The sequence below is a fragment of the Panicum hallii genome, chromosome 6, assembly GCF_002211085.1.
Source record: "Panicum hallii strain FIL2 chromosome 6, PHallii_v3.1, whole genome shotgun sequence".
Taxonomy (NCBI): Eukaryota; Viridiplantae; Streptophyta; class Magnoliopsida; order Poales; family Poaceae; genus Panicum; species Panicum hallii.
The window spans coordinates 41,530,189-41,553,186 of NC_038047.1; the positions used below are offsets into that span (position 1 = coordinate 41,530,189).

Below are 22,998 nucleotides of genomic sequence, written 5' to 3' on the forward strand. Positions count from 1 at the left end.
CGGGATTAATAATCGTCATCCAATTTAGAAAAAAGTTATATAAAAATATTTAGGTCGCAATTAATAATTACGATCCGTTTTTATAAAAATATTTGAGCCACAACTGCCGACCAGAAACCGTTATGCAAAATAATCCGCACCACGTCGGGTCTGCCTGGCGCGGCCGCGATCTCACAGTGGCCGCCGGCTCCGGTCACCCACACCCGTTGAGGCAACACCGCATCAACTCCATGCCCCCTTCATTGCCGGTTCCGTCGCCTCCTCCGCGCTCCATTAACGAGAGATTTGCGATTTCGCCATTATCATAATTGGACTTCGCCAAAATGATATCTCGCATTTGGATTTCGCTATTATCATAATTAGGCTTCGCCAAAATGCTATCCTGTATTTGGATTTCGTCATAATAGTATTATGAAATGGTGCCAACACGCTGAAATGACTTTTCAACCTTTACCATTTCATTTTATCATATTTCACTTATCTTTTAGGTTTGAACTACCCAGACTGCCTCCGGTCCTTTTGATTGAACTCGTTGGCTGTTCTGCACGAGTCCAACGAGACTTGCTTCATTTATTTTTTCCTCACCGTCCTCCTCCAGCCTTCTTCTTGAGCGCCACCACCGGCCACCACCGGCCACGGACCTCGGCTTCCCGGCGTGCCTTGAGCCGGTTCACCGCCTCGGAGTCCTCGGGTGCCCGCAGCCTCGGGGTCGCCGGCCCCGGCTCCCACGAGGATCGGGGGATGACGCTTCCCACAGCTGTGGACGCTGGGTGACGGCATGGCGGTGTTAGTGGTGCTCGTCCAGACCGCGATTAGCCCTCCGGCGCTCCCACGGTTAGTACATGTGCATGTTCTATGCGAACCTACCTCGGCGCGGCGTACCTCGAGGTACTTCTTCGCGACCGTGCCGATGAGGAGCAGCTCTGGCTGGCACCGGAGAAGGAGCTGTATTTCGCCGTCCTCAGGTCCTCTCCATCCGTATCCCTTGCCCAATGGTGCTAGGAAAGAAAACAGGAAGTAAATCGAGCACAAATGGTGAAAGAAAAAATAGTAGAGAGCAGCTCAAAGCCCCAAATCGAGACCCAACCAAGCAGTCTTATAAAAAAAAGCAAGAAAGAAAACAGGAAACGCAAGCAGGCCCCGTGGAGCAAGAGCCGGATGAACCAAACAGAGGGAAGCTCAAATCAACCTCCGTAGAGCTTGCGGCTAGATTGCCTCCATCTCGGGGTGTGCAGATCCTCAATCGAAATCGAACCACGCTTCTGCAGCACCTGGAACGAGTTGCTGCATCTGCAGAAGGACTCGGCTTCCAATTTTAGACGGGATTAGGAGGGGCAGCGTGCCCCTGCACCATGACTGTGGCAGTGGCATGCAGGACAGAAGAGAGAGGGAGAACGAGAAAGAAGAACAGACAGTGAAGAAAGGGAAGGATAAGCCTGTGTGGTCCAAGAGTATATTGATCAGGTTATATAACTAAATTATTCATAAATATAAAACAAATTGATAAATATTGAGAAGGCATTCCAGCAGTCTGGCATCCTTTCATACTGGCATCCGGAATGCGGGATGGCGTTCCAGCGAAACCCAGCGAACGGCGAAATCCCAAATTTCAACACCTACTCCTCCACGGCGATTCGGCAACCGTAAGCATCTCGAGGAATCCAGTTTGTTGGAGATGCTCGCTCGCCGTCATCGGAACGCGCGTTACGCATTCATCCCCTTTCGCGTGTTTCTGCAGCGACGGACGAGGTCGAGGGCTGCCGAGTTCCGATGCAGCCCGCCACTGCTTCCCTCGGCTCCGCTCTCTGGGTAGCTCTCTCGACTCGAATCCCACCCCGGGGCGGAAGACACGCACCGAGCGGGTGTGATTCACGGCCACCAAGCGGCATCCTCGCGCTGCAGCTGCCAAAGCAAGCGAATGCTTCAGTGGGCTAGTCGGGTCTACGCTGCGCCGGCGCCGGCGGTGGGGGATGGGGAGGATGGGGATGCAGGGGTGAGGAGTTAGAGGCTCGCGGTGCTCGTGTCCGGCGGAGGCTCCAACAACCGGGCGATCTACGAGGCTGCTGTCAGTGGGAGGGTGAACGTTGGTGTGGTTCGCCATAAGCCAGGCGATGATGATGCTTGTGATTGCTTGCTTCGTCTTCCAGCTCTTTGGGTTGTGGGACAGTGAGGTGGCGTGGCTGAAATTGGACAATTGGGATTTTCTTACCTGTTAGTGTGTTGCAGAGTTTGCAAGGGGGAATGGCGTCCGGGTTCCACCCACAGGATTGCAAGAAGGCACTGGCTGGTATCAAGAATGTATTTGTTGACATATGCAATCAATCTGAAATGCTTTTTATGTCTAAATTTTTACAAGGAACTCAAGGTAGATTGTATTCTGCTTGCTGGTTACTTAATTTATGTTCTTGTTGAGCTTGTTCAGGCGTATCAAAGATCAATCCTGAATATCCACCCTTCTTTGCTCCCAGCATTCAGATTCAAAGTTTATTATGGTTTGAAGACGCATAAAGCAGTCATTGCATCTTTTTTTCTCACACACTTCTTTTTTTCCTTCGAACACCAGCAGTTAGTGCATCTGGAGCAAGGTACATTACAATCTGTAAATGCCCACTATTATTTTAAAGTAAAGTGACATCTTAGAGTTACCTCCAATAGTCCACTTTATATGTTGCACACTGTAATGGGAATATTGGTGTAACTGTTTTACAATGTATGATTAAGTTGGTTTTTTTCTATTGTATTTATGCTAAACCATTAATTCTATTTAACTTCTAGAAGAGTTTATTCTTTAAACCTGATCATAATTCCCTATAATTTGCAGGTACTCAGGACCTACTGTGCACTTTGATGAGCATAATGACACAGGGATAACTCTAACCCAAAGAATTGTGCCTATGTTAGCCAATGATACCAGTGAGCAATTGCCTGCTAAAATCCTTAATAAGGTAACATAGCACATTTATATGGTGCATTATGATGGATATCCTGATTACTTAGTACTTAACAGAGGTTGGTATTATTTATATTCTGTAGACTAATATCTCAATTGAACATTTCAGGAGCATCTTGTTTATGTTGAGGCAGTTCCTTCCCTGTGTGATGACCAACTTGTGTGGCGTGAAGATGGTGTTCCTCTAAACAGAAGCCATACAGATCCAGATGAGTGCACCTAATTCATTATATTGTTCCATGGACTGCTGAACACCAGGAAATGAGGCTTGTAGAACTGATACTGTTTGGGAAAAATAACATGTTTATACTCTGACAACAAAAACACGATGCCTTGCTCGTTTTCAAATGACACGTTGTGTGGCTTGCCATCTCTTCAACTATAATTTATTGTTGTATGCCTTAACTAGACAAGAGCAGAGCTTCATGGAGCTTCGCCCTTCCCTTAGTACAGTTGCACTTTACAGTTTCATGTTATCATTTGAGGAGGCTTGCTGCCATGTATGGCTACTGCCAAATCAATTGTAGAGGATAGTGAATCTGGTTGTATGCAGAAAACTTCCGACAAGTGTTCCACCTAACGAGCTTTCCATATCCTATTTTCCTTCTTAATTCTACAGATGTTAACACTTAGCACCAGTGATGTTTTTTCTTAGGTGCTGTGTTGTTTCTTCAATTGTAATAATGTAGCTTTTGTGAGAGGGATAGAAGAAGGGGGTGGTGCAAATGGTAGCCATTCTTTGCGAACCCTCTCGAACAGAAAGGTTCTGTGGCGTCTTCGGACATAGATATGACATTGCTGTCTCTATCCAAGTTGCCTCAACTAGCTTTGGATGAAGGCTTCGTCTATCCTTCTTCCTCCCTTGTTCCTGCCGCTAATCTTGGACCATACGATTCCTTCACGTTCACACCTCATTTTCCACTCAAAGTCTCGTGTATCGACTTGTGATTACTGAGTGTTAGTTCAGGAGGGTTGCTAACATGGCCCCTGTGGATCTGTCAAATTGCAGCGCTGCCATGCCGCGGCGCTTCAGTTTGAACTCCGAACATGAACCCTCTCGGCGGTGCTCGCCAGTCAGCACAACACAAGCTCAGGACATTGGCTGATGGAAGGCTGGCGGGCGCCATCATCCCTGACACTTACTAGCATTGCTAGCCCTCGGTTTCTGGGGTTCAGAAAAAAATTCACATTGGCACCAATGGTAAGTGGACTTTGCTAACAGAACGAAGCAAGATAACCGTCCAGGCAAGATGCACAGGTGGTTTTGTCATTGCGAGGCAATCAGCATATTTTCTCGATTGCATACTGGGCTAGTATTTTAATGCACTAATTATCTGCATAAATGATTATCTGCAGTGGAGAAAAGAAAAGCGAAATGATCCACGAGCATGATCTGCAATGGAGAAAAGTCTACTGGTCATCCAGGCAGGAGAGGCAGGTGTCCTCATCACTAAGGCTGTAAGGCAAGCAGGATTTCTTTTCTCAGTTGCAATTTGCATAAACTATTGTACTTTGCTGATGCACACACAAGCCTCAAGAAAACAATAATTATGGCATTACCCCATGATTACGGAGACACAAACATTACTCTCTGGTCGTTTAACTTCGTGTTCATTACAGCAAAATGAAAAAAATTAAGAAAAAATTATGCTGGATAAACTACACACGATACTGCTGTGTCTATAATATCCGTGAAAGAAACTGTTGGAATATTTGGGCCCAACGGTGCAAAAGTCCACCATGTAAATCCAAATAATTCTAATAAAATCTTAAAGGGCTATTTGTGCAAAGGTGTATGGCAACAAGTTAGTTCCACCTTACTAGTGGAGGTGGAGGAAATCCACTTAAACAGTTGGATGCTTTCCATGCTCTTGCAAGTTTGGGTGAGAGGAAAAAGAAAAAATATGCGCGTGCTCGCTCGCCTCGCCTCGCCGGGCACGGGCGAAGGGCGCACACGACATGCGCGTGAATGGTCCCCCAAAATCCGGTCCAATCCTTGCGGGAACGCGGCTTCCTTTTGCAGATTTGTTTTGCCACTTTGAATCTGTTACGGATTTCACGTGCGGAATTTTTGGGACTCGTAACCGACTTGATTTTTAGGACGCCAAAAATCCTAGCAGTTCTTTCATATAAATATGCACGGGTGCTGGCTAGAAACAGAACACAACAGAAGACGCACAACACGCCTCGACCTGCATGCTGCGCTGCCGCGTACGCTACTTCATCCCGTTCGTCGGCATGCACCGGCGATCGGGAGAGCAGGTCTCCGGAACCTCATCCTCAGCGATCCTGCACCGGGAGAGGGGGAATAAGGTTTTTGGGAAGCGCTCCGCGCGACTGCTCGAACGCTTCCACATCGCCGTCCTCTACGTCCTCGTCGCCACGGCTCGTCTTCCTCCTCGTCAGTGGGGCGCGACTCGGCGTTGTCAAGCGCGTGAAGGTGCTAATCGTCGCCGTCGTCTTCTTTACCCGGTTATTCCGGTCAGCCTAGAGACGTACGGTTTTCTGTCCCTAACTATGTCTTTCATACCTAGTATGATCTGGTTATAGTTGATCTTACTGCTGCAATATTTTATCTTAAATTATTTGATCAGCATGTTTACATATGTTCATTTTCCGTACGCAATTTTCTTCAGGCTGGTGCTAATGGGGGGCGGTACCGCCCCCCTGTCGGCCCAGCCCAGGCGAGAGGCAGGCGAGAGGGAGAGAGAAGGCGGTAGCAGTATCGCCGGGCGGGAGCGGGCGCTATCGCCCCACTCTCACCCGCGTTGGCAGGTGCGCGGGGGCGGTAGGCGGGCGGTAGCGAGGCGGTACGCTGGCGTCGGGCGAGAGTGGTGGGGCGGGAGTGACGTGGCGCGTTTATATTGGTCCACGTGGAGGTTGAAATAATTAAATTTAGAAAAGAAAAACTGACGTGGAGAAGAGAGAAGTGAGAGCTGGCACTATAGCCTGTGCATTGGAGGGGTGGGGTGAGAGTGGGGTGAGAGTGAGGGTGAGAGCTGACGTGGCGGGACGATATCTCCCCCCCCCCCCCCCCCCGTCATTGGACTCAGCCTCATGATCATGATTTATTTTCGGATAATTTAAAACTAAAACTCTTATTTATTCCATCAGAAACTATATATGTAGGATCAACCACAAAGCAAATGCATACACCGAAAAAAAATCACAGAATAATTTGTATGAACGAAGGAAGTTCATCGTTGTACATGGCTGCAAAACTTCATCGGGGGTAGCTTTCCGACAACAATACCTCCTCTTCCATAGTAAATTGCCTGCTTGCTTCACCAGTATTCGCTTCTTTAATAGTGTGTTGCCTGCTCAATTCGTTACTAACCAGTTCAATTGACATGTAGTGAACAGGAGCTTCAACCTCATCATGCCTTCTTGTATTAATACATGGAACCTGCTTCTTCTTAACCAGTATGCTTTCGAGTGTCGTCTCCACTTCTCTCATTGTTGGCCGATCTTCTCCCCTCAATTTAGTACACATTGCTGCTACAGCAGCTACTTCTTGGACTTCTCCATCTTCCTCTCTCATGACTTGAGCATCTATGATGCCAACAAGGTTACCTATTGCGAGGAGCTTTCTAAAATGTGAAACAAGGTTGTCCCCATGTTCGGACCGATAGATGAATGGTTGCTTTCTAGTTAGCAATTCGATAAGAAGAACACCAAAACTAAACACATCACTCTTGTCCGTTAGTCGACCTGTGTAATGGTACAAGGGATCTAGGTAACCCTTTGTTCCTTGAACCTCTGTAGTTACTCCCGTCCGATCAATTGGGATGTATCTTGAAGTTCCAAAGTCAGATACTTTTGCTGTTAAACTTTCATCAAGAAGTATGTTGGTGGACTTAATATCTCTATGAAATATAGGTATAGAAGCAGCTGAATGTAGGTAGGATAAAGCTCTAGCAACTTCCAGTGCAATCCTTATTCGGTCAACCCATGGTAGTGATATCGGTCCTTCAATATGGAGATGCTGATAAAGGGTTCCGTTTGAGATGAACTCATAAACTAGCAGTGGTACTTCTGTCTCCAGGCAACATCCAAATAGTTTCACAACATTTCTATGGTTCACTTGAGAAAGAACAACAACTTCATTTATAAATTCACCAATTTCTCTTTGTACTACGATCCTTGATTTCTTGATTGCCACGACCTTTAGATCTATAATTCCTTTGAACACAACTCCATGCCCTCCACCACCAATCACACGTGCTCTATCAAAATTGTTTGTAGCTTTCTCAAGCTCCCTTAAGCTAATAATCATCCTTTCCCCAATATTTGCATTCTGTGATATTAGCTGCTGCAATAATAATCCATGATTTTGCTTGAAAAATTTCTCTTTCATCTTTTTCACCTTCCGCAGCTTTATTTTATGCATTATGAAGGGGACACCTAATGCGAGAAATAAAATACTGGTGCCACCGCCAACTCCAAGCCCTATGCTTAACCCTGCAAAAAAAAAAGAGAAAAGGTAATGTGGGCCAAATTTACGTACGAATAGAACCACAAGAAAGATTTGGTCAGGAAATGATTACGACGAAGCTCTATATTGCAGAAGCATATTTGAAGCTGTGACGATACGTATGAAGAAAGTAAGGTAATACGTGCATACAGTAGTTGACTACCTGTGAAGGATTTCTTGACGATGGTAATGCATCCCCCTTTTGTGAAGGGATCGCCATAGGTTCCATTAGGACACTGACAAAGAAAACTTCCGATGGAATTTAGGCAGATTCCATAGCATGGGTAGGCTTCTGGGTGCTCACACTCGTTGATGTCTAAAAGAAAAGAAGTGCTATAGATTAAAAAAATTGAACCCAACAACTACAGGCAAGGAAATTAGATAATTCAGTAAGCTGTGACATTGCAGTACCATGTTTATCAAAAGGGATAAACCTATGAATGACACTGAATATATAAGAAAGCTAAATTTATAGTTGAAGATCAAAGCAAAAGTCATGGTAGACTTGATAGCTACCACTTCCTCCAATCCAAAATAAATGATGCCCTATTCTGATCGAACTTAATATTTTTTTCCCTGGCAATAACTTTCAAAACTAGTATATATATTATAAACATTGATATTATATGAGTATTGTCTTCAAATGCACTTGTGTAGTATTATGATATATTATTGATTGTATAAATAAATTCTAGTAAACTAGTGGTAGAAGCTATATCTAATGGCCGTGTTATTGTCGGAAACATGAAGTGTTGTAACAGATCGAGCAGTAGTAGGTTGTAACTGTCTTTTCAGTTTTCGCCATGTACCTATACATCCATTTGGGACGGAAGCATTGCCCGTATAGCCATGGCTGCATTGACAACTAAAATTTCCTGGTTTGTTCTCGCAAATACCATAGCAAACATATTTGTCTGGAAATCGGCACTCGTCGATATCTATAGCAAAACAAGAACACTAATCAGAAGTAAGAAAGGCTGAATGTAGTATAGTTTATTAGAAAAGTTAGTTAACTACTGTACCTTGGCATCCATCAGAAACATAAGGATTGCCTTCATAGCCCGTAGAGCATTGACACAGATACCCACTATGCACCCAGGAAGTGTGGTTTTGGCAATAGCTGTTGGTACTGCGACACTCGAAGGCGGTCTCATTTGTTGGGCATGTCGAATTACTAACTATCCAGTCTAGTGTGGCCGGAAGCGCTTTAGGATCTTTCCCATTAATCATGTCCAGGCTGAAATCGAAGCTCTGGTCAACTATGTAGGCAGCAAGAGTTAAGGCTATGTCACCAGGAAGCCATTTCATCTGGATGGTGTAGAAAGGGTAGCCGAGGACGATGCTCGCCTGACAGCAGCCGATGCCCGTGCAGCTACCATTTCCCGCAGTAACGCTGCCGGGGCCTATCGATGGGCATATAGCAGTGCAAGAACTGACCAACCTGTTATTCCCACCCCCAAGGATGCTAACCTGGATGTTGCATCCTATCGCTTCGAGCATGTTCGTCGACTCCGACAGGAAGAACGGCCCACTCTCCGGAAGCCCGAGTCCCCATGTGCTGTTCGTGGCGCGACCACTTCCATCATACGGCAACTCCACGACGCCGGTGCTGTTGATGCGCACCGTGCTGTCTTCAACGGAGACCTCCAGCACTTGCACGTTGCCGTCGCCGAGGAACAGCTCCGGCGGGCCGTGCCGACGGGAGCCGTTCCTGCACGTGAGGTTGAAGCCGGGACCGTGGTAGCAGCCGGGCTCGACGCCGAACGGGTAGGGGATGCTGATGTTGCCGCACCACCTAGTGCAATTATTACTCCCCGGCCCGGTGGCTGCCGCAGCTGGTGCCGCGCCGCCCAACGGCGGCAGCATCAGCAGCAGCGTGGCAACTACAGCAGCGAACGCTACGACGACCATCCTCTTACTTTCTACCTTCCCCATGTTTTCGTGTATGCAGTTATGCAAAGATAGCGCACAATGATTTCCTTTTTTGGGGGTAAGGAGGAAGCACCTGCTACGACTATACAAATACAAAGTCCACGTGTACTGTTCGTCGATGGAAAATTCTTCGCGGTTGCTTGACTTGGACTACAGATGCTCACGAATTGGTCTCTCGTTTTTGGCATCTCTTCAGTTCCAATCCTCTGATCGATACAAGCTGTGACCTTGACTAGTTAGCCGGTTACTCTCAAGATCGATCGGCTTGTGGTGTAGGATGATCATCTAGATAGGCCGCCTCTGTTTTCCACCCATCTTCCTCGCTACAGCTAAAACTACCGACCGGGTTCTACCTGTGATTTTCGGTACATATCACAGTCGTTTACTCGTTTGCTAACGAGTCAGTCCACTGTCCACTCCATCCCCAGAGACACACGTGTTTGTCACTGCACCCCCGTGCTCCTTCCTGAAGACCTTGCTCGGTCGTCGCTCCCCCACGGCCACACTGTACCTATCAACGCCGAGAGAAAGTGCCATCGGGAGTATATACGGCTTGAAGAGCAGCTTCGATGCGTAGCTGCGTACGCTATACCTTGTTGTGTTCCGTTCCTAAGAGACGCGCGGCTTCCTCTACGAAACTTCTGATACCGAAAATTCCTCTTGTCATTCAAGCAAAACCATATTTTAGTCAAAATAAACTATGAGGGGGTTAAGCAATGACGGATAGATTTCTAAAAATGATATAGTGAAATCATGTATGAAGTACGTCTAGAATAGGGGGCCACCCCGGGTCTCGACCCTGCTCCTCTCTTTTCAGTTTGGTGCTAATGCCGTTAGTGCAGCTACTTCTAGGACCACTCCATCTTTCTTCTCTATCTTCAGGATCTATAATGTCAACTAGATTGCTTTGTTGTATGAGCAGCGTAGCAAAATATGAAACAAGATCACATCTATTATGTCCACTTCTTTTTTTTTGTTGGAGGAGAGCTCCTCGTATCTTACTATTCATGTGTTCATATTTGACATGATGTTTTGAGTTTCAACTAGTGTTGTGGTGCTAAGCTCATGTATGTTTAGTTTGCAAACCGCTTATGCACGCTACGATCTTGATTACTTGACTTGTACGCTGGCCTGTACATGGATAGCCATTAGTTAGACAGGTCCTTGGTTCACACTTAATCTTTTCTGTCGCATTTGTTAGCAGACTTCGATGTACATTCTTCACATCTCCTTGTTCCATCCCTGAAAAAAATTGTTCACCAGGCAAGCTGCATGCATCTCCTTAATTGTAATTTGTACTTGTTAGGCCTAAATTCAGAAACGTCCAAACTATAGTATTAATGAGTTTCCATCATTACATGAACAAATAGGCCTGGAGAAAACAGTTGAGTTGCATTATATATCTCTAGAATATAGGCACATCATTTACTATGATTTTAATTTTATGGTGCTCACAGCAAACCAGAAAAAAAGAGAAAAATTTACGTTCATAGCAAACATATTACACACAACACTACTATCTTTATAGTATTCATGAAAGGATCTATGCAGAATCAACGATCAATAAGCAAACACATCTACCGAAAGATATATAAAACACTATAGAAGCGTAGTAGAAGTTCATTGTTGTACTACAAGACTGTACAAGTTCATCGGGGATAGTTTGCGGACAATAATATCTCCTCTTCCATAGTGTATTGCTTGCTTGCTTCACAAGTATTCAACTCTTCCATAATGTATTGCCTGCTTGCTTCAATAGTAACCAGTTCAATTGACATGAATTGAGCTGGAGTTTCATCCTCATCATGCCTTCTTGGTGTTATGATACATGGAAACTGCTTCTTCTTAACCAGTATGTTTTCAAGTGTCATCTCCACTTTCCTCATTGTAGGCCGGTCTTCTCCCCTCAATTTAGTACACAATGCTGCTAGTGCAGCAACTTCTTGGACTTCTCCATCTTCCTCTTGTGTGACTTGTTGATCTATTATGCCAACTAGGTTACCCATTGCAAGCAGCTTTATGAAATGTGAAACAAGGTTGTCACCATTTTCGGACCGGTAGACAAATGGTTGCTTTCTAGTTAGCAATTCAATAAGAAGGACATCAAAACTAAAGACATCACTCTTGTCCGTTAGTCGACCAATGTAATAATACATGGGATCTAGGTAGCCCCTTGTTCCTTGAACCTCTGTAGTTACTTCAATCTGATCAATAGGGATGTATCTTGAAGTCCTAGAGTCCGATACTTTTGTTGTTAAACTTTCATCAAGAAGTACGTTAGTGGAATTAATATCTCTACGAAATATAGGCATCGAAGCGGATAGAGTTCTAGCAACTTCTGGTGCAATCCTTATTGGATCAAACCATGGTAGTGATATCGTTCCTTCAACATGAAGATGTTGATAAAGGGTTCCATTCGAGATGAACTCATAAACTAGAAGTGGGACTTCTGTCTTGAGGCAGCATCCTAATACCTTCACCACATTTATATGGTTGACTTGGGAATTCATTGATTTCTCCCTGAACTAAAACCCTTGACTTCTTGATCACCACGACCTTTAGATCTGTAATTCCTTTGAAGACAACATCATGCCCCCCTCCACCAATCATGAGTGCTCTATCAAAATTGTTTGTAGCCTTCTTTTAGTTCCCTTAAGGTAATAATCATCCTTTCTCCAATGTTAGCACTACGTGATATTAGCTGCTGCAATAGTAAACCACGATTTCGATTGAAAATTTTTTCTCTCATCTTTTTCACCTTTTGCAGCTTGATTTTACATATTATGAATGGAACACCTGATGTGAGAAATAAAATTGTGGCACCGCCGACTCCAAGCCCGATACCTAAACCTGAAAAATAGATTGCGAACTGAAATCCTTAGTTTGAGTGAGTAGGATGCGATAAAGATTATTTTGTTTCTGGATGATTCAATGAAGTTTTATATTGAAGAAGTATGTTTGAACATGTGAATGATACAATTACTGAAAATAAGGTAACATGTGCACACAATAGCTGACAACCTGCGAAGGATTTTTTTCTTGATCGAAATGCATCCCCCGTATGTGAAGGGGTTCCCGTAAGTTCCGCTAGGACACTGACATTGAAAACTTCCATTGTAGTTTTGGCAACTTTCCTAGCACCAGAAGGCTTCCAGATGCTCACACTCGTTGATGTCAAGAAAAAAAGTTCAATTTACAAAAAATATAAACACAACGACTACAATCTGAAAAACATCAAGTGCTGTAACTACTAGAGTAAAAGTACCCCCTCCGTTCCAAATTGTAAGTCATTTTGGCAAATCTAGATACGTAAAGTTTACTATGCATCTAGATAAACGCTATGTTTAGATACATAGAAAAAATTAAAACGTCCTATAATAATTTGGAACGGAGGGAGTAGTATATATAGTAGCAGTAGCTCATAACTGTTTTTCCGATTTGCATCATGTACCTGTGCGTCCATTCGGGATGGAAGCATTGCCTGCATAGCCAGTGCTGCCCATACAAATAAAACTTCCTGATGTATTCTTGCAATCACCATAGCAAGCATAGATGTTCAGAAATTCTTATTCATCAATGTCTAAACAAACACATGGGCATCAAATAGTAAGGGTCCGAAGATTCATGAAGATAGGGGAATAAAGAATGAAAATAAAAACAATTTCATTGACTATATTGTGTACCTTTGTATCCATCGGGAACATAAGGATTGCCTTCATAGCCCTCAGAGCATCGACACAGATACCCATGATGGATGAAAGAAGAGTAGTTTTGGCAGTAGCAGTGGGCACTTCGACATTCGGGGGCAGTCATATTTGCTCGACATTTAGAACTACTAATTATCCAGTCTAATGTGGCCGGAAGCGCTTTAGGACGACCTCTCCCGAGAATCATGTCCGTGCTGGAATGGAAACTCCGGTCGACTATGTAGGCAGCAAGAGGAAGGCCTAGTATGTCAGCGTCAGCGAGCCATTTCATCTGGATGGTGTAGAAAGGGTAGCCGAGGACGATGCTCGCCTGACAGCAGCCGATGCCCGTGCAGCTCCCATTTCCTAGATCAACCTCTCTGTCGAGGATTATCGCCGGGCAGATCGCAGTGCAGGAACTGACCAAGCTGCTACTCACACCCCCCAGGATGCTGACCTGGTTGTTGCACCCTACCGCCTGGAGCATGCTCGTCGACTCCGACAGGGAGTACGGCCCGCTCTCCGGGAGCCCGAGCCCCCACGTCCTGTTCGTGGTGCGGCCGCTGCCATCACACGGCAGCTGCACGCCGGTGCCGTTGATCCGCACCGTGCTGCGCTCAACGGAGACGTCCAGCACTTGCACGGTGCCGTCGCCGAGCAAGAGCTCCGGCGGGCCGTGCCCGCGGGAGCGGTTCCTGCAGGTGAGGTTGAAGCCGGGACCGTGGTAGCCACTGCACGAAAAAAGCGAACTTCCGACGGCTAAACCGTCGGAAGTTACGGCTAAACCGTCGGAAGTTCCCTCGTCGGATCATATTCGTCGGAAATTTTCAACTTCCGACGGCTTGACACCAAAACAATAGGAAGTTTATTAACTTCCGACGGCCAGGTACAACCATCGGAAGTTAGCCGCGCAGACGGCGACTGACAGCCGTCTCTTAACTTCCGACGGTTTCCCTGGCCGTCGAAAGTTAAGCCCCGCAAACTTCCGACGGCTGCCCAAAAACCGTCGGAAGTTAAGCTTTCCTAGCTAACAGCCCCAATTGAAACCCCAAATCCAACGACAAACATTATATATAATCAAATTTCATCCACAATTATAATTCACAATCAGAAATTGCACGCAAGTACACAATTTATATATCCACATATATAAACTTCATAGGTTCATAATCAAAGTTCACAAACTTCATACAAGTATCATATCGATCAAATTCATACGACAATAATGTTTCACTTAAGTTTGGCCACCTCCATCACCTGGTTGAATTGATCCGCCACTTCCAATGAATTGATCCGCCCAATTCGATGTTGGATCAACGTGTGAGTCTCCCGATGCCGCTAAGTTAGCTGGTGGGGTGTGAAAAGGCTATAAAAGATAAATAGACAAGATTAGTTTCAAAGATAACTAAACCATATTTTGCAATGACTATAAATTAACATTTGAATCCTTGACTATCATACCTGAGTAGAAGCTGACGGCCAACCGGCCTGTGCAAAAGGTGGAGGTACCAGTGGTGGCACTTGTATTTTCTGTTGGGTCGCTATTTCTCTGGGAAATGCTTTTGAACTCATCTGTGGTCCAATAGTGACATAAGGCATGATAAGCCTCCTCACGTGTGGCCATCCACGGAATCATTTCCTGCACAACAATATTTCGTTTCAAGGTAACAAACTGAATCATACTAATTGCACTATTAACAGTTTACCTCGCGGTATTGCTCCTCAGTCAAGTAATATTTTCCAGCATCCCATTTCTTCTCAAATCTTCTCCCTTGAGTCCGTTCCAGATAAGAAACAACAACCTGAATTCTGGCATAAGAAATCATATCTCTAACCACAATGTGTGCGTTATGGTGGAACACACGTCTGGCATGATCATCATAAGCTCCATCCTCAAGCAACTTGTAATATTTCTGCAAAAAGTTTACACAATCAGTAGCCATCGTATGTAGAAAATTAAATCAGTACATAAGAGCAATCATACCCAAAACTCAGCCCAAACTGCCTTTTGGGTATTGCCGAACGTTACATTGACACCATATCTATAATGATTCCAAGATGTAGCAGGGATCCGTTCACCAGATAGAAGTTCTACCATTCCAGGCCAAAGCATACGGCATATGTTACCTAAAATTTTGTTCACCTGTCTTAAATATCCAACACCTGGGAAATTAAGCTCAAATCAAGACCTACAAGTATATAAAACAATTAGAATCAATTCGGAATAAGGATTATGTACTAAAACATAGAAAAAACATACTAACCCATCTCCATTCGGTGTGATCACGCACTTTTCTTCTTCTCGTGGAGGTTTAGGCGGCTGAATCCAACCAATCTTTGATCGCCGCCTACATGTCCGACCCTGCCCTCCAGATCCCCCAGCTTCTGACCCTCTAGCCCCAGCCTCTCCAGCTCCTACCCCTTCATCACCAGCTCCTGTCCCCGCATCACCTATCCCCGCATCACCAGCACTAGTCTCTCCAGCTCTTGACCCTCCAACTCTTGACCCTTGACCTGCTGACCCTCCACCTGCAGATCCTTCAGACCATCTATCCCAACCACCTAAGTCATTCTCCCGGCCCGCCTCGTCTGACTCCTTGCTATTTGTCTCCTCGTCCGTCTCCTCTTCACTCTACAAAATACATAAAATATTTCAGTAGTTATATTGAATCTCAAAATTAGAATAAACATATGAACATTACATATATACCTCATCTCTCTAGAACGCAATCTGCCCCTGCATCTCTGGAGGTAAGTGTTCCAGCAATTGTCTACGCCTTGAAGCTCTCACAGAAGTGCCCGCAAACAGATCGTCATCTTGTCTTTTTGATAGCTTAGTGCTTTTCACGAAACTCTTTGCTAGATTTTTTTAGCCTTTTTGACATCCTGTTAAAAAAAAGAAGTTAGTATATCAATACAAATATAATTAATAGTACATATAAAATAAAGGAAACATAAGATAAAGGAAACATAAGGTATTTACTTATCAATCATATTCAAAATTAGGACGCCAAGTAACTTTTTTCTTCCTTGGCACTCGTTTTCTTTTTGGAGGAACTACTGCATCATTTTAATCTCCCACTAATGCATCTGACAACAACTCTATATCTATATTGAAAGAGCTCGGGAGTTCATCTTCTTGATAAATTTCTTCAAACCTGGAGGTTGTAAGGCTGCGTGAAAAAGTAAGACAACAGGAGCTACAACAGCAGTGGTTCCAAGCTCAACTTGCACAACAGAATGCAATACTGCAGGTAAATCTTAATTGTTACGACTTAGGTTAAGTTACATTCTTACTGAAAAATTTGATCTTTCAGCAAATAGCAATCCAACAGAATATACAAGTGCCACCACTAGTACCTCCACCTTTTGCACAGGCCGGTTGGCCATCAGTTTCTCCTCAGGTATGATAGTCAAGGATTCAAATGTTAGTTCATAGTCATTGCAAAATATGGTCACTCTAAATAAATGTTATCCAATTAGTTATCTTTCAAACTAATCTTATCCATTTATCTTTTATAGCCTTTTCACACCCCACCACCTAACTTAGCGGCACCGGGAGACTCACACGTTGATCCAACATCGAATTGGGCGGATCAATTCATTGGAAGTGGCGGATCAATTCACCCAGGTGATGGAGGTGGCCAAACTTAAGTGAAACATTATTGTTGTATGAATTTGTTCGATATGATACTTGTATGAAGTTTGTGAACTTTGATTATGAACCTGTGAAGTTTATGTATGTGGATATATGAATTGTGTACTTGCGTGCAATTTCTGATTGTGAATTATAATTGTGAATGAAATTTAATTATATATAATGTTTGTCGTTGGTTTTGGGGTTTCAATTGGGGCCGTTAGCCTAGGAAGCTTAACTTCCGACGGTTTTTGGGCGGCCGTCGGAAGTTTGCGGGGCTTAACTTTCGACGGGCAGGGAAACCCTCGGAAGTTAAGAGACGGCTGTCAGTCGCCGTCTGCGCGGCTAACTTCCGACGGTTGTACCTGGCCGTCGGAAGTTAATAAACTTCCGACGGTTTTGGTGTCGAGCCGTCGGAAGTTGAAAATTTCCGACGAATATGGCCCGACGAGATAACTTCCGATGGTTTAGCCGTCGGAAGTTCGCTTTTTTCGTGTAGTGCATGTTACTGCATATGCATATGATTAAGACGGCAAACAAATAATTTAGGCATAAGCTAGAACCTTAGGTGCACTATTACTGAAAGAAGTAGACGCCATATACACAAAAAATGATTTATTCAGTAGATATCAATGCACACTGCATGGTTACTAGTTCATACGTCATAGTAGCTACTAGCTAAAGACAAAAGCACTGCCCAAATCCCTTCAAAATGACATGGTTTGTAATGTACTAAATGTGTGCACAAATCTAGAGTTATCCTGTCTTGCTACCACTGCGCTGTTAGCAGTAAACCTGATGCGTGCGTGCGTGTGTTAGTGATCAATAAGTCAGCCATTTGCCAACGGCTGTGCGTGTGTGTAGGAGCTCGGTGCATGGAAACATGCAGAGCGCGTCCTCAGGGATGGCACGGCCTGTTCGCCGGACGTGGGATGGCACGTTCAATGCTGTGGCATGCCGGACTTGTAGGAGTTGGTTAGGGTCTGTATTTTCTTTATAATGATGCAATCAAGGTCAGAAAACGCTGCTAGTTAGCAGCCCGAAAATTCTCTGTTTTTCTTCTGTTCTTGTTGCGCCTGTGAGCTCGAGCGATCTTGGGTGAACGCCGGCGACGGGAACTCGCCGGGTTCTCCAACAGTTGGCATCAGAGCCGAGGGAGGAGCCGATCTCGATCGCGGTGAGGTACCGCTGCTGGAATCGTGATCCGGCGATCCGCTACGCACTCATGGCGGGCGACGGGAAGAAGACACCTCCCAGCTCACCGAAGAAACCTGGCTCAGGCAAGGGTGACGGTGGAGTTGGTGGTAGCGGGAAGGAGGAGGTCATGCGCGTCATCCGGGAGGTTGGCGGAGGCACGGCTACCTGGCCGATGCTGACCAAGACCAACTACACGCAATGGTCGTTGGTCATGAAGCTGAAGATGAAAGCACGCCATCTATGGGAGGCAACGGAGCCCGGCGGCGTGTCGGAGCATGTGGATTGCCAGGCGCTCAACGCGATCACGAGCGCCGTGCCGATGGAGATGGTGGCGTCGTTGGCGGCGAAGCAGACCGCGCTGGAGGCGTGGAACGCGGTGAGGGACCGGCGGATTGGCAGCGAGCAGGTCCAGAAGACGGAGGCGCAACGTCTTCTTCGGCAATTCGAGAACATGCGTTTCACCGACGGCGAGTGCGTGGATGACTTCACGCTCCGACTCCAGAACCTCGTCGCCGCATTGGAAACGGTGGGGGAGACGATTCCGCCACGGAGGGTGGTGGAGAAGCTCCTTCGAGTTGTCCCCAAGTCCTTGCGTCAGGTGGCCATCGCGATTCAGGTCACGGCGAACCTGGCGATGCTGACGCTGGAGGACGCCAGCGGGCGGCTACGTGCGGCGGAGGAGTGCGAGGCCGAGGATGATGGGCCACCACCACCATGCGCCGACGGCAAGCTGTACCTCACGCGGGAGCAGTGGGAGGCACAATCGCGGCAGAGAGGTGAGGGCTCCTCCTCCGGATCCAAGTCCGGGAATTGCCGGGGGTGCCCGCGGAGATCCCCGTCCGGCGGCGGCTCGAGCGGTGGTTCAGGCTAGAAGATTGGGGTGGACCAATGCCGGAGGTGTGGGAAGACGGGTAATTGGGCCCGGGAGTGCCCGACAAAGCCCAAGAACCAGGCGACCCATGTGGCACAGGCGGAGGAAGAAGAGGGAACGCTACTGATGGCGAGGATGAGTTTGATCCAGATCTCATTCCCCTCTCCCGCAGCGCAGGTCAACGCGCCGCAGCCGGCGACGAAGAAGCCGGAGGCTGGGGGCCCTGTGCGGCTCGTGGAGGCGAAGGTCTTCGCGCAGCTCGACGGTGATGGATCCGTCGACGACGCCCTCTGGTACCTCGACACGGGCGCGACCAACCACATGTCTGGTTCGCGTGCCGTCTTCTCCGAGCTCGATAGCGGTGTCATCGGCACGTTGCGGTTCGGGGACGGCTCGGTCGTCAAGATCGAGGGGCAGGGGACGGTGCTGTTCTCCTGCAAGAATGGGGAGCACCGCCAGCTCAACGGGGTCTACTTCATCCCGCGTCTCGACACCAACCTCATCAGCGTGGGGCAGATGGACGAGGAGGACTACGACATCCACATCAAGCACGGGGTGATGCGGATCCGCGACGAGCAGAGGCGCCTTCTTGCTCGGGTACGGCGCTCCCCCAGTCGCCTGTACACCATCCGGCTCGAGATTGCCCGCCCAGTGTGCCTAGCAACGCGGCGGGTGGATGATGCTTGGCGCTGGCACCAGTGTTTCGGCCACATCAGTATCCAGGCGCTTCAGAGGCTCGAGAAAGGCGACATGGTGCGCGGGCTGCCGCACATTGATCACGTCGATCAAGTGTGCGACAGCTGCTTGGCCGGGAAGCAGAGGAGGAGCTCTTTCCCGGGGCAGGCGCAGCGCAGAGCGGAAGGCGTCCTCGATTTGGTGCACGGTGACATCTGCGGGCCCATCGCGCCAACGACACCAAGCGGGAACCGCTACTTCTTGCTGCTGGTAGACGACATGAGCCGGTTCATGTGGCTCTGTCTTCTTGCAAGCAAGGATCAAGCGCCGACAGCGATCCGGCGGTACAAGGCGGCGGCGGAGGTGGAATCAGGCCGCAAGCTGAAGGTGCTGCGCACCGACCGGGGTGGGGAGTTCACCTCGGTGGAATTCGGGGCCTACTGCGCGGAGGAGGGAGTCCAGCGGCAGCTCACGGCCCCCTACTCTCCGCAACAGAATGGGGTCGTGAAGCGCCGAAACCAGACGGTGGTCGGCATGGCAAGAAGCATGATGAAGGCGAAGGCACTCCCGGGCGCGTTCTGGGGCGAGGCTGTCAACACGGCGGTGTACATCCTCAACAGATCGCCGACACGCAGCCTCGATGGCAAGACGCCCTACGAGGCCTGGCACGGCGAGCGTCCCGCGGTGAGTTTCCTCCGCACCTTCGGTTGTATTGCTCATGTGAAGAACACGAAGCCCCATCTGAAGAAGCTCGAGGACCGGAGCACGCTGATGATCTTCGTTGGCTATGAGGCGGGATCCAAGGCTTACAGGGTGTACAACCCTGTGAACGGGCGTGTAAGCGTGACACGCGACGTCGTGTTCGATGAGGACGCCCAGTGGGACTGGGGTAGGGAAGCTGGGGGAGAGCAGGATGGCGGCGCGGAGGTGTTCACCGTCGAGTTCCCGGTCTACACCGAGCCTGCAGGAGGGAGTCCTGCAGCCGCGAACTCCCCGCCCGCGGTCAAGACACCATCGACAGCAGGGGCGCCCACGACACCGCCAGCGCCCACGATGTCGCCCACGGCTACACCGATCGCGACGCACGCGTCGCCCGAGCCTGTCGAGTTCGCGACGCCACCAAGCAACCTCCACGACGCACTGGACGCCGACCACGACGACGAAGCCCCAGTGCGGTTCCGCAAGCTCGACAACGTGTTGGGGCCTGAGTCTCCGCCGGGGCTGGCACCCCGTGTGCTGGACGGCAGGGAGCTGCTGTTTGCGTCGGCGGAGGAGCCAGTGTCTTTCAAGGAGGCGGAGAAGGAGGAGTGCTGGAGGCGAGCCATAGCGGCGGAGATGCAGTCGATCGAGCAGAACAAGACCTGGAGTCTCGTCGACCCACCGCCAGGCAACAAGCCCATTGGCCTGAAGTGGGTATTCAAAGTCAAGAGGGACGAGCACGGTGCGATCGTGAAACATAAGGCGCGCCTGGTGGCAAAGGGCTACGTCCAGCGACCAAGTATCGATTTTGAAGAAGTTTTTGCACCTGTGGCAAGGCTGGAGTCTGTGCGGATGCTGTTGGCATTGGCGGCACATGAGGGATGGGAAGTGCATCACATGGATGTGAAGAGCGCCTTCCTGAATGGAGAACTGCAGGAGGAGGTGTATGTGGCGCAGCCTGCAGGTTTTGTCATCGAGGGTGCAGAGCACAAGGTACTGAAGCTCAAGAAGGCACTCTACGGCTTAAGACAGGCGCCCAGGGCCTGGAATGCCAAGCTTGACAGCACTCTGCTGGCACTTGGTTTCCAGAAGAGCGAGGCAGAGCATGGTGTGTACTTCCGTGGCTTGGGAGAGGCAAGGCTCATTGTTGGAGTGTATGTGGATGATCTGATCATCACTGGACGCTCTGGAATCAACAAATTCAAGGCGGAGATGAAGAAGATGTTCAGTATGAGTGATCTTGGATTGCTGTCATACTATCTTGGTCTTGAGGTTCGGCAGACGGAGGAGGGGATCAGAATTGGACAGGCTGCCTATGCTGCTAAGCTTGTAGAGCGGAGTGGCCTAGCTGACTGCAATGTCTGTGCAGTCCCCATGGAGCCAAGGTTGAAGTTGAGCAAGAACAGTGAGTCCTCCTGTGGACGCAACGGAGTACAGAAGCCTTGTGGGAGGGCTTCGCTATCTGATGAACACACGACCTGACATTGCTTTTGCAGTCAATTACGTGAGCAGATTTTTGGAGAAACCAAAGGAGGATCATCGCGCTGCTGTGAAACATCTGCTCAGATATGTTGCTGGAACCTTTGATCATGGGGTGTTCTACAGAAGGGGAAAGAAAGGAGATTACCAGCTGATTGTGATTATGCTGGTGACATTGATGATCAGAAGAGCACTAGTGGCATGCTGTACTGTCTTGGAGGGAGCCCTATCACCTGGAATTCTGGGAAGCAGAAGGTGGTGGCTTTGTCTTCATGTGAAGCTGAGTATATAGCAGCTGCTTATGGTGCCTGTCAAGGAGTTTGGCTGGCTCGGTTGCTGAAGGACCTGGTAGGCGGCAAGCCTGGAGCACCAATTCTCAAGGTAGACAACAAATCTGCCATTGACCTTGCAAAGAACCCCGTCCACCATGAAAGGAGCAAACATATTGAAACTAAGTATCACTATATCAGGAAGAGTGTGGAGGACGGGAAGATTGTTCTAGAGCAGATTCCCACCGGTGATCAGCTCGCGGACATCTTGACGAAGTCACTTGCTCGTGTGAAGTTCCAGGAACTGTGGGATCGAATCGGCGTCATCAACATCAAGTTTCAGCATCAGGCTTAGGAGGAGAATGTTAGCAGTAAACCTGATGCGTGCGTGCGTGTGTTAGTGATCAATAAGTCAGCCATTTGCCAACGGCTGTGCGTGTGTGTAGGAGCTCGGTGCATGGAAACATGCAGAGCGCGTCCTCAGGGATGGCACGGCCTGTTCGCCGGACGTGGGATGGCACGTTCAATGCTGCGGCATGCCGGAATTGTAGGAGTTGGTTAGGGTCTGTATTTTCTTTATAATGATGCAATCAAGGTCAGAAAACGCTGCTAGTTAGCAGCCCGAAAATTCTCTGTTTTTCTTCTGTTCTTGTTGCGCCTGTGAGCTCGAGCGATCTTGGGTGAACGCCGGCGACGGGAACTCGCCGGGTTCTCCAACATGCGCGTGATTCAGAAGACAAACAAATGATTTTTATATGTTAATAATTCAATAACTGAAACTACATTAAAAAATGATGCTACGCCGCACATTCCTGGACATCGATATGTGAACTGAACTAGAAAAGTTAAAATCCAATACGTGATGGTAGCAGATCCAAGCGAATGAGAAGATCGAGAAGGGGAACGGGAATGCACACAAGAATTAGAAGAGCAGAATTGTGAAGATGGGAGAGAAGTACCCTGGAACGAGAAGATCCATCGGAGACCACGGGTGTCGGGGAGCAACCCAGAAGCACGGGGAGCCGAGCATGAGTAGATACCTTCCGGCGGCGCACCTGCCCCTAGATTCCAGCGGCGCACGACCGGAAGCGTAGTTGGATTGCGGCGGGGAGTGCGCGGGGACGCCGAG

The 22,998-nt window shown here is 47.9% G+C and overlaps 1 protein-coding gene, 1 long non-coding RNA gene and 1 pseudogene across 4 annotated transcripts; 1 reads left to right on the plus strand and 2 right to left on the minus strand.

Moving 5' to 3' along the window:
• Positions 1-2,228: 2,228 nt before the first annotated feature.
• LOC112896781 lies at positions 2,229-4,562 on the plus strand. 3 transcript variants are annotated; one of them, XR_003229544.1, is made up of 4 exons: positions 2,229-2,585; positions 2,822-2,945; positions 3,060-4,151; positions 4,307-4,562. It is a non-coding gene; the product is annotated as an uncharacterized LOC112896781 (long non-coding RNA). The 3 variants fall into 3 exon arrangements; XR_003229543.1 differs by having other exon boundaries at positions 2,229-2,945; positions 3,060-4,208; XR_003229542.1 differs by having other exon boundaries at positions 2,229-2,945.
• A 1,535-nt stretch (positions 4,563-6,097) lies between these two features.
• On the minus strand, positions 6,098-9,399 carry LOC112896772 (wall-associated receptor kinase 2-like). Its single transcript, XM_025964904.1, has 4 exons — positions 8,447-9,399; positions 8,234-8,362; positions 7,588-7,740; positions 6,098-7,411 (listed from the first exon to the last, which is right to left on the minus strand). The coding sequence occupies exons 1-4, from the start codon at positions 9,357-9,359 to the stop codon at positions 6,174-6,176; spliced, it is 2,433 nt and encodes an 810-aa protein (XP_025820689.1). The 5' UTR covers positions 9,360-9,399; the 3' UTR covers positions 6,098-6,173.
• Positions 9,400-11,005: 1,606 nt separating this feature from the next.
• LOC112896780 lies at positions 11,006-13,097 on the minus strand (annotated as a pseudogene).
• Positions 13,098-22,998: the final 9,901 nt, after the last annotated feature.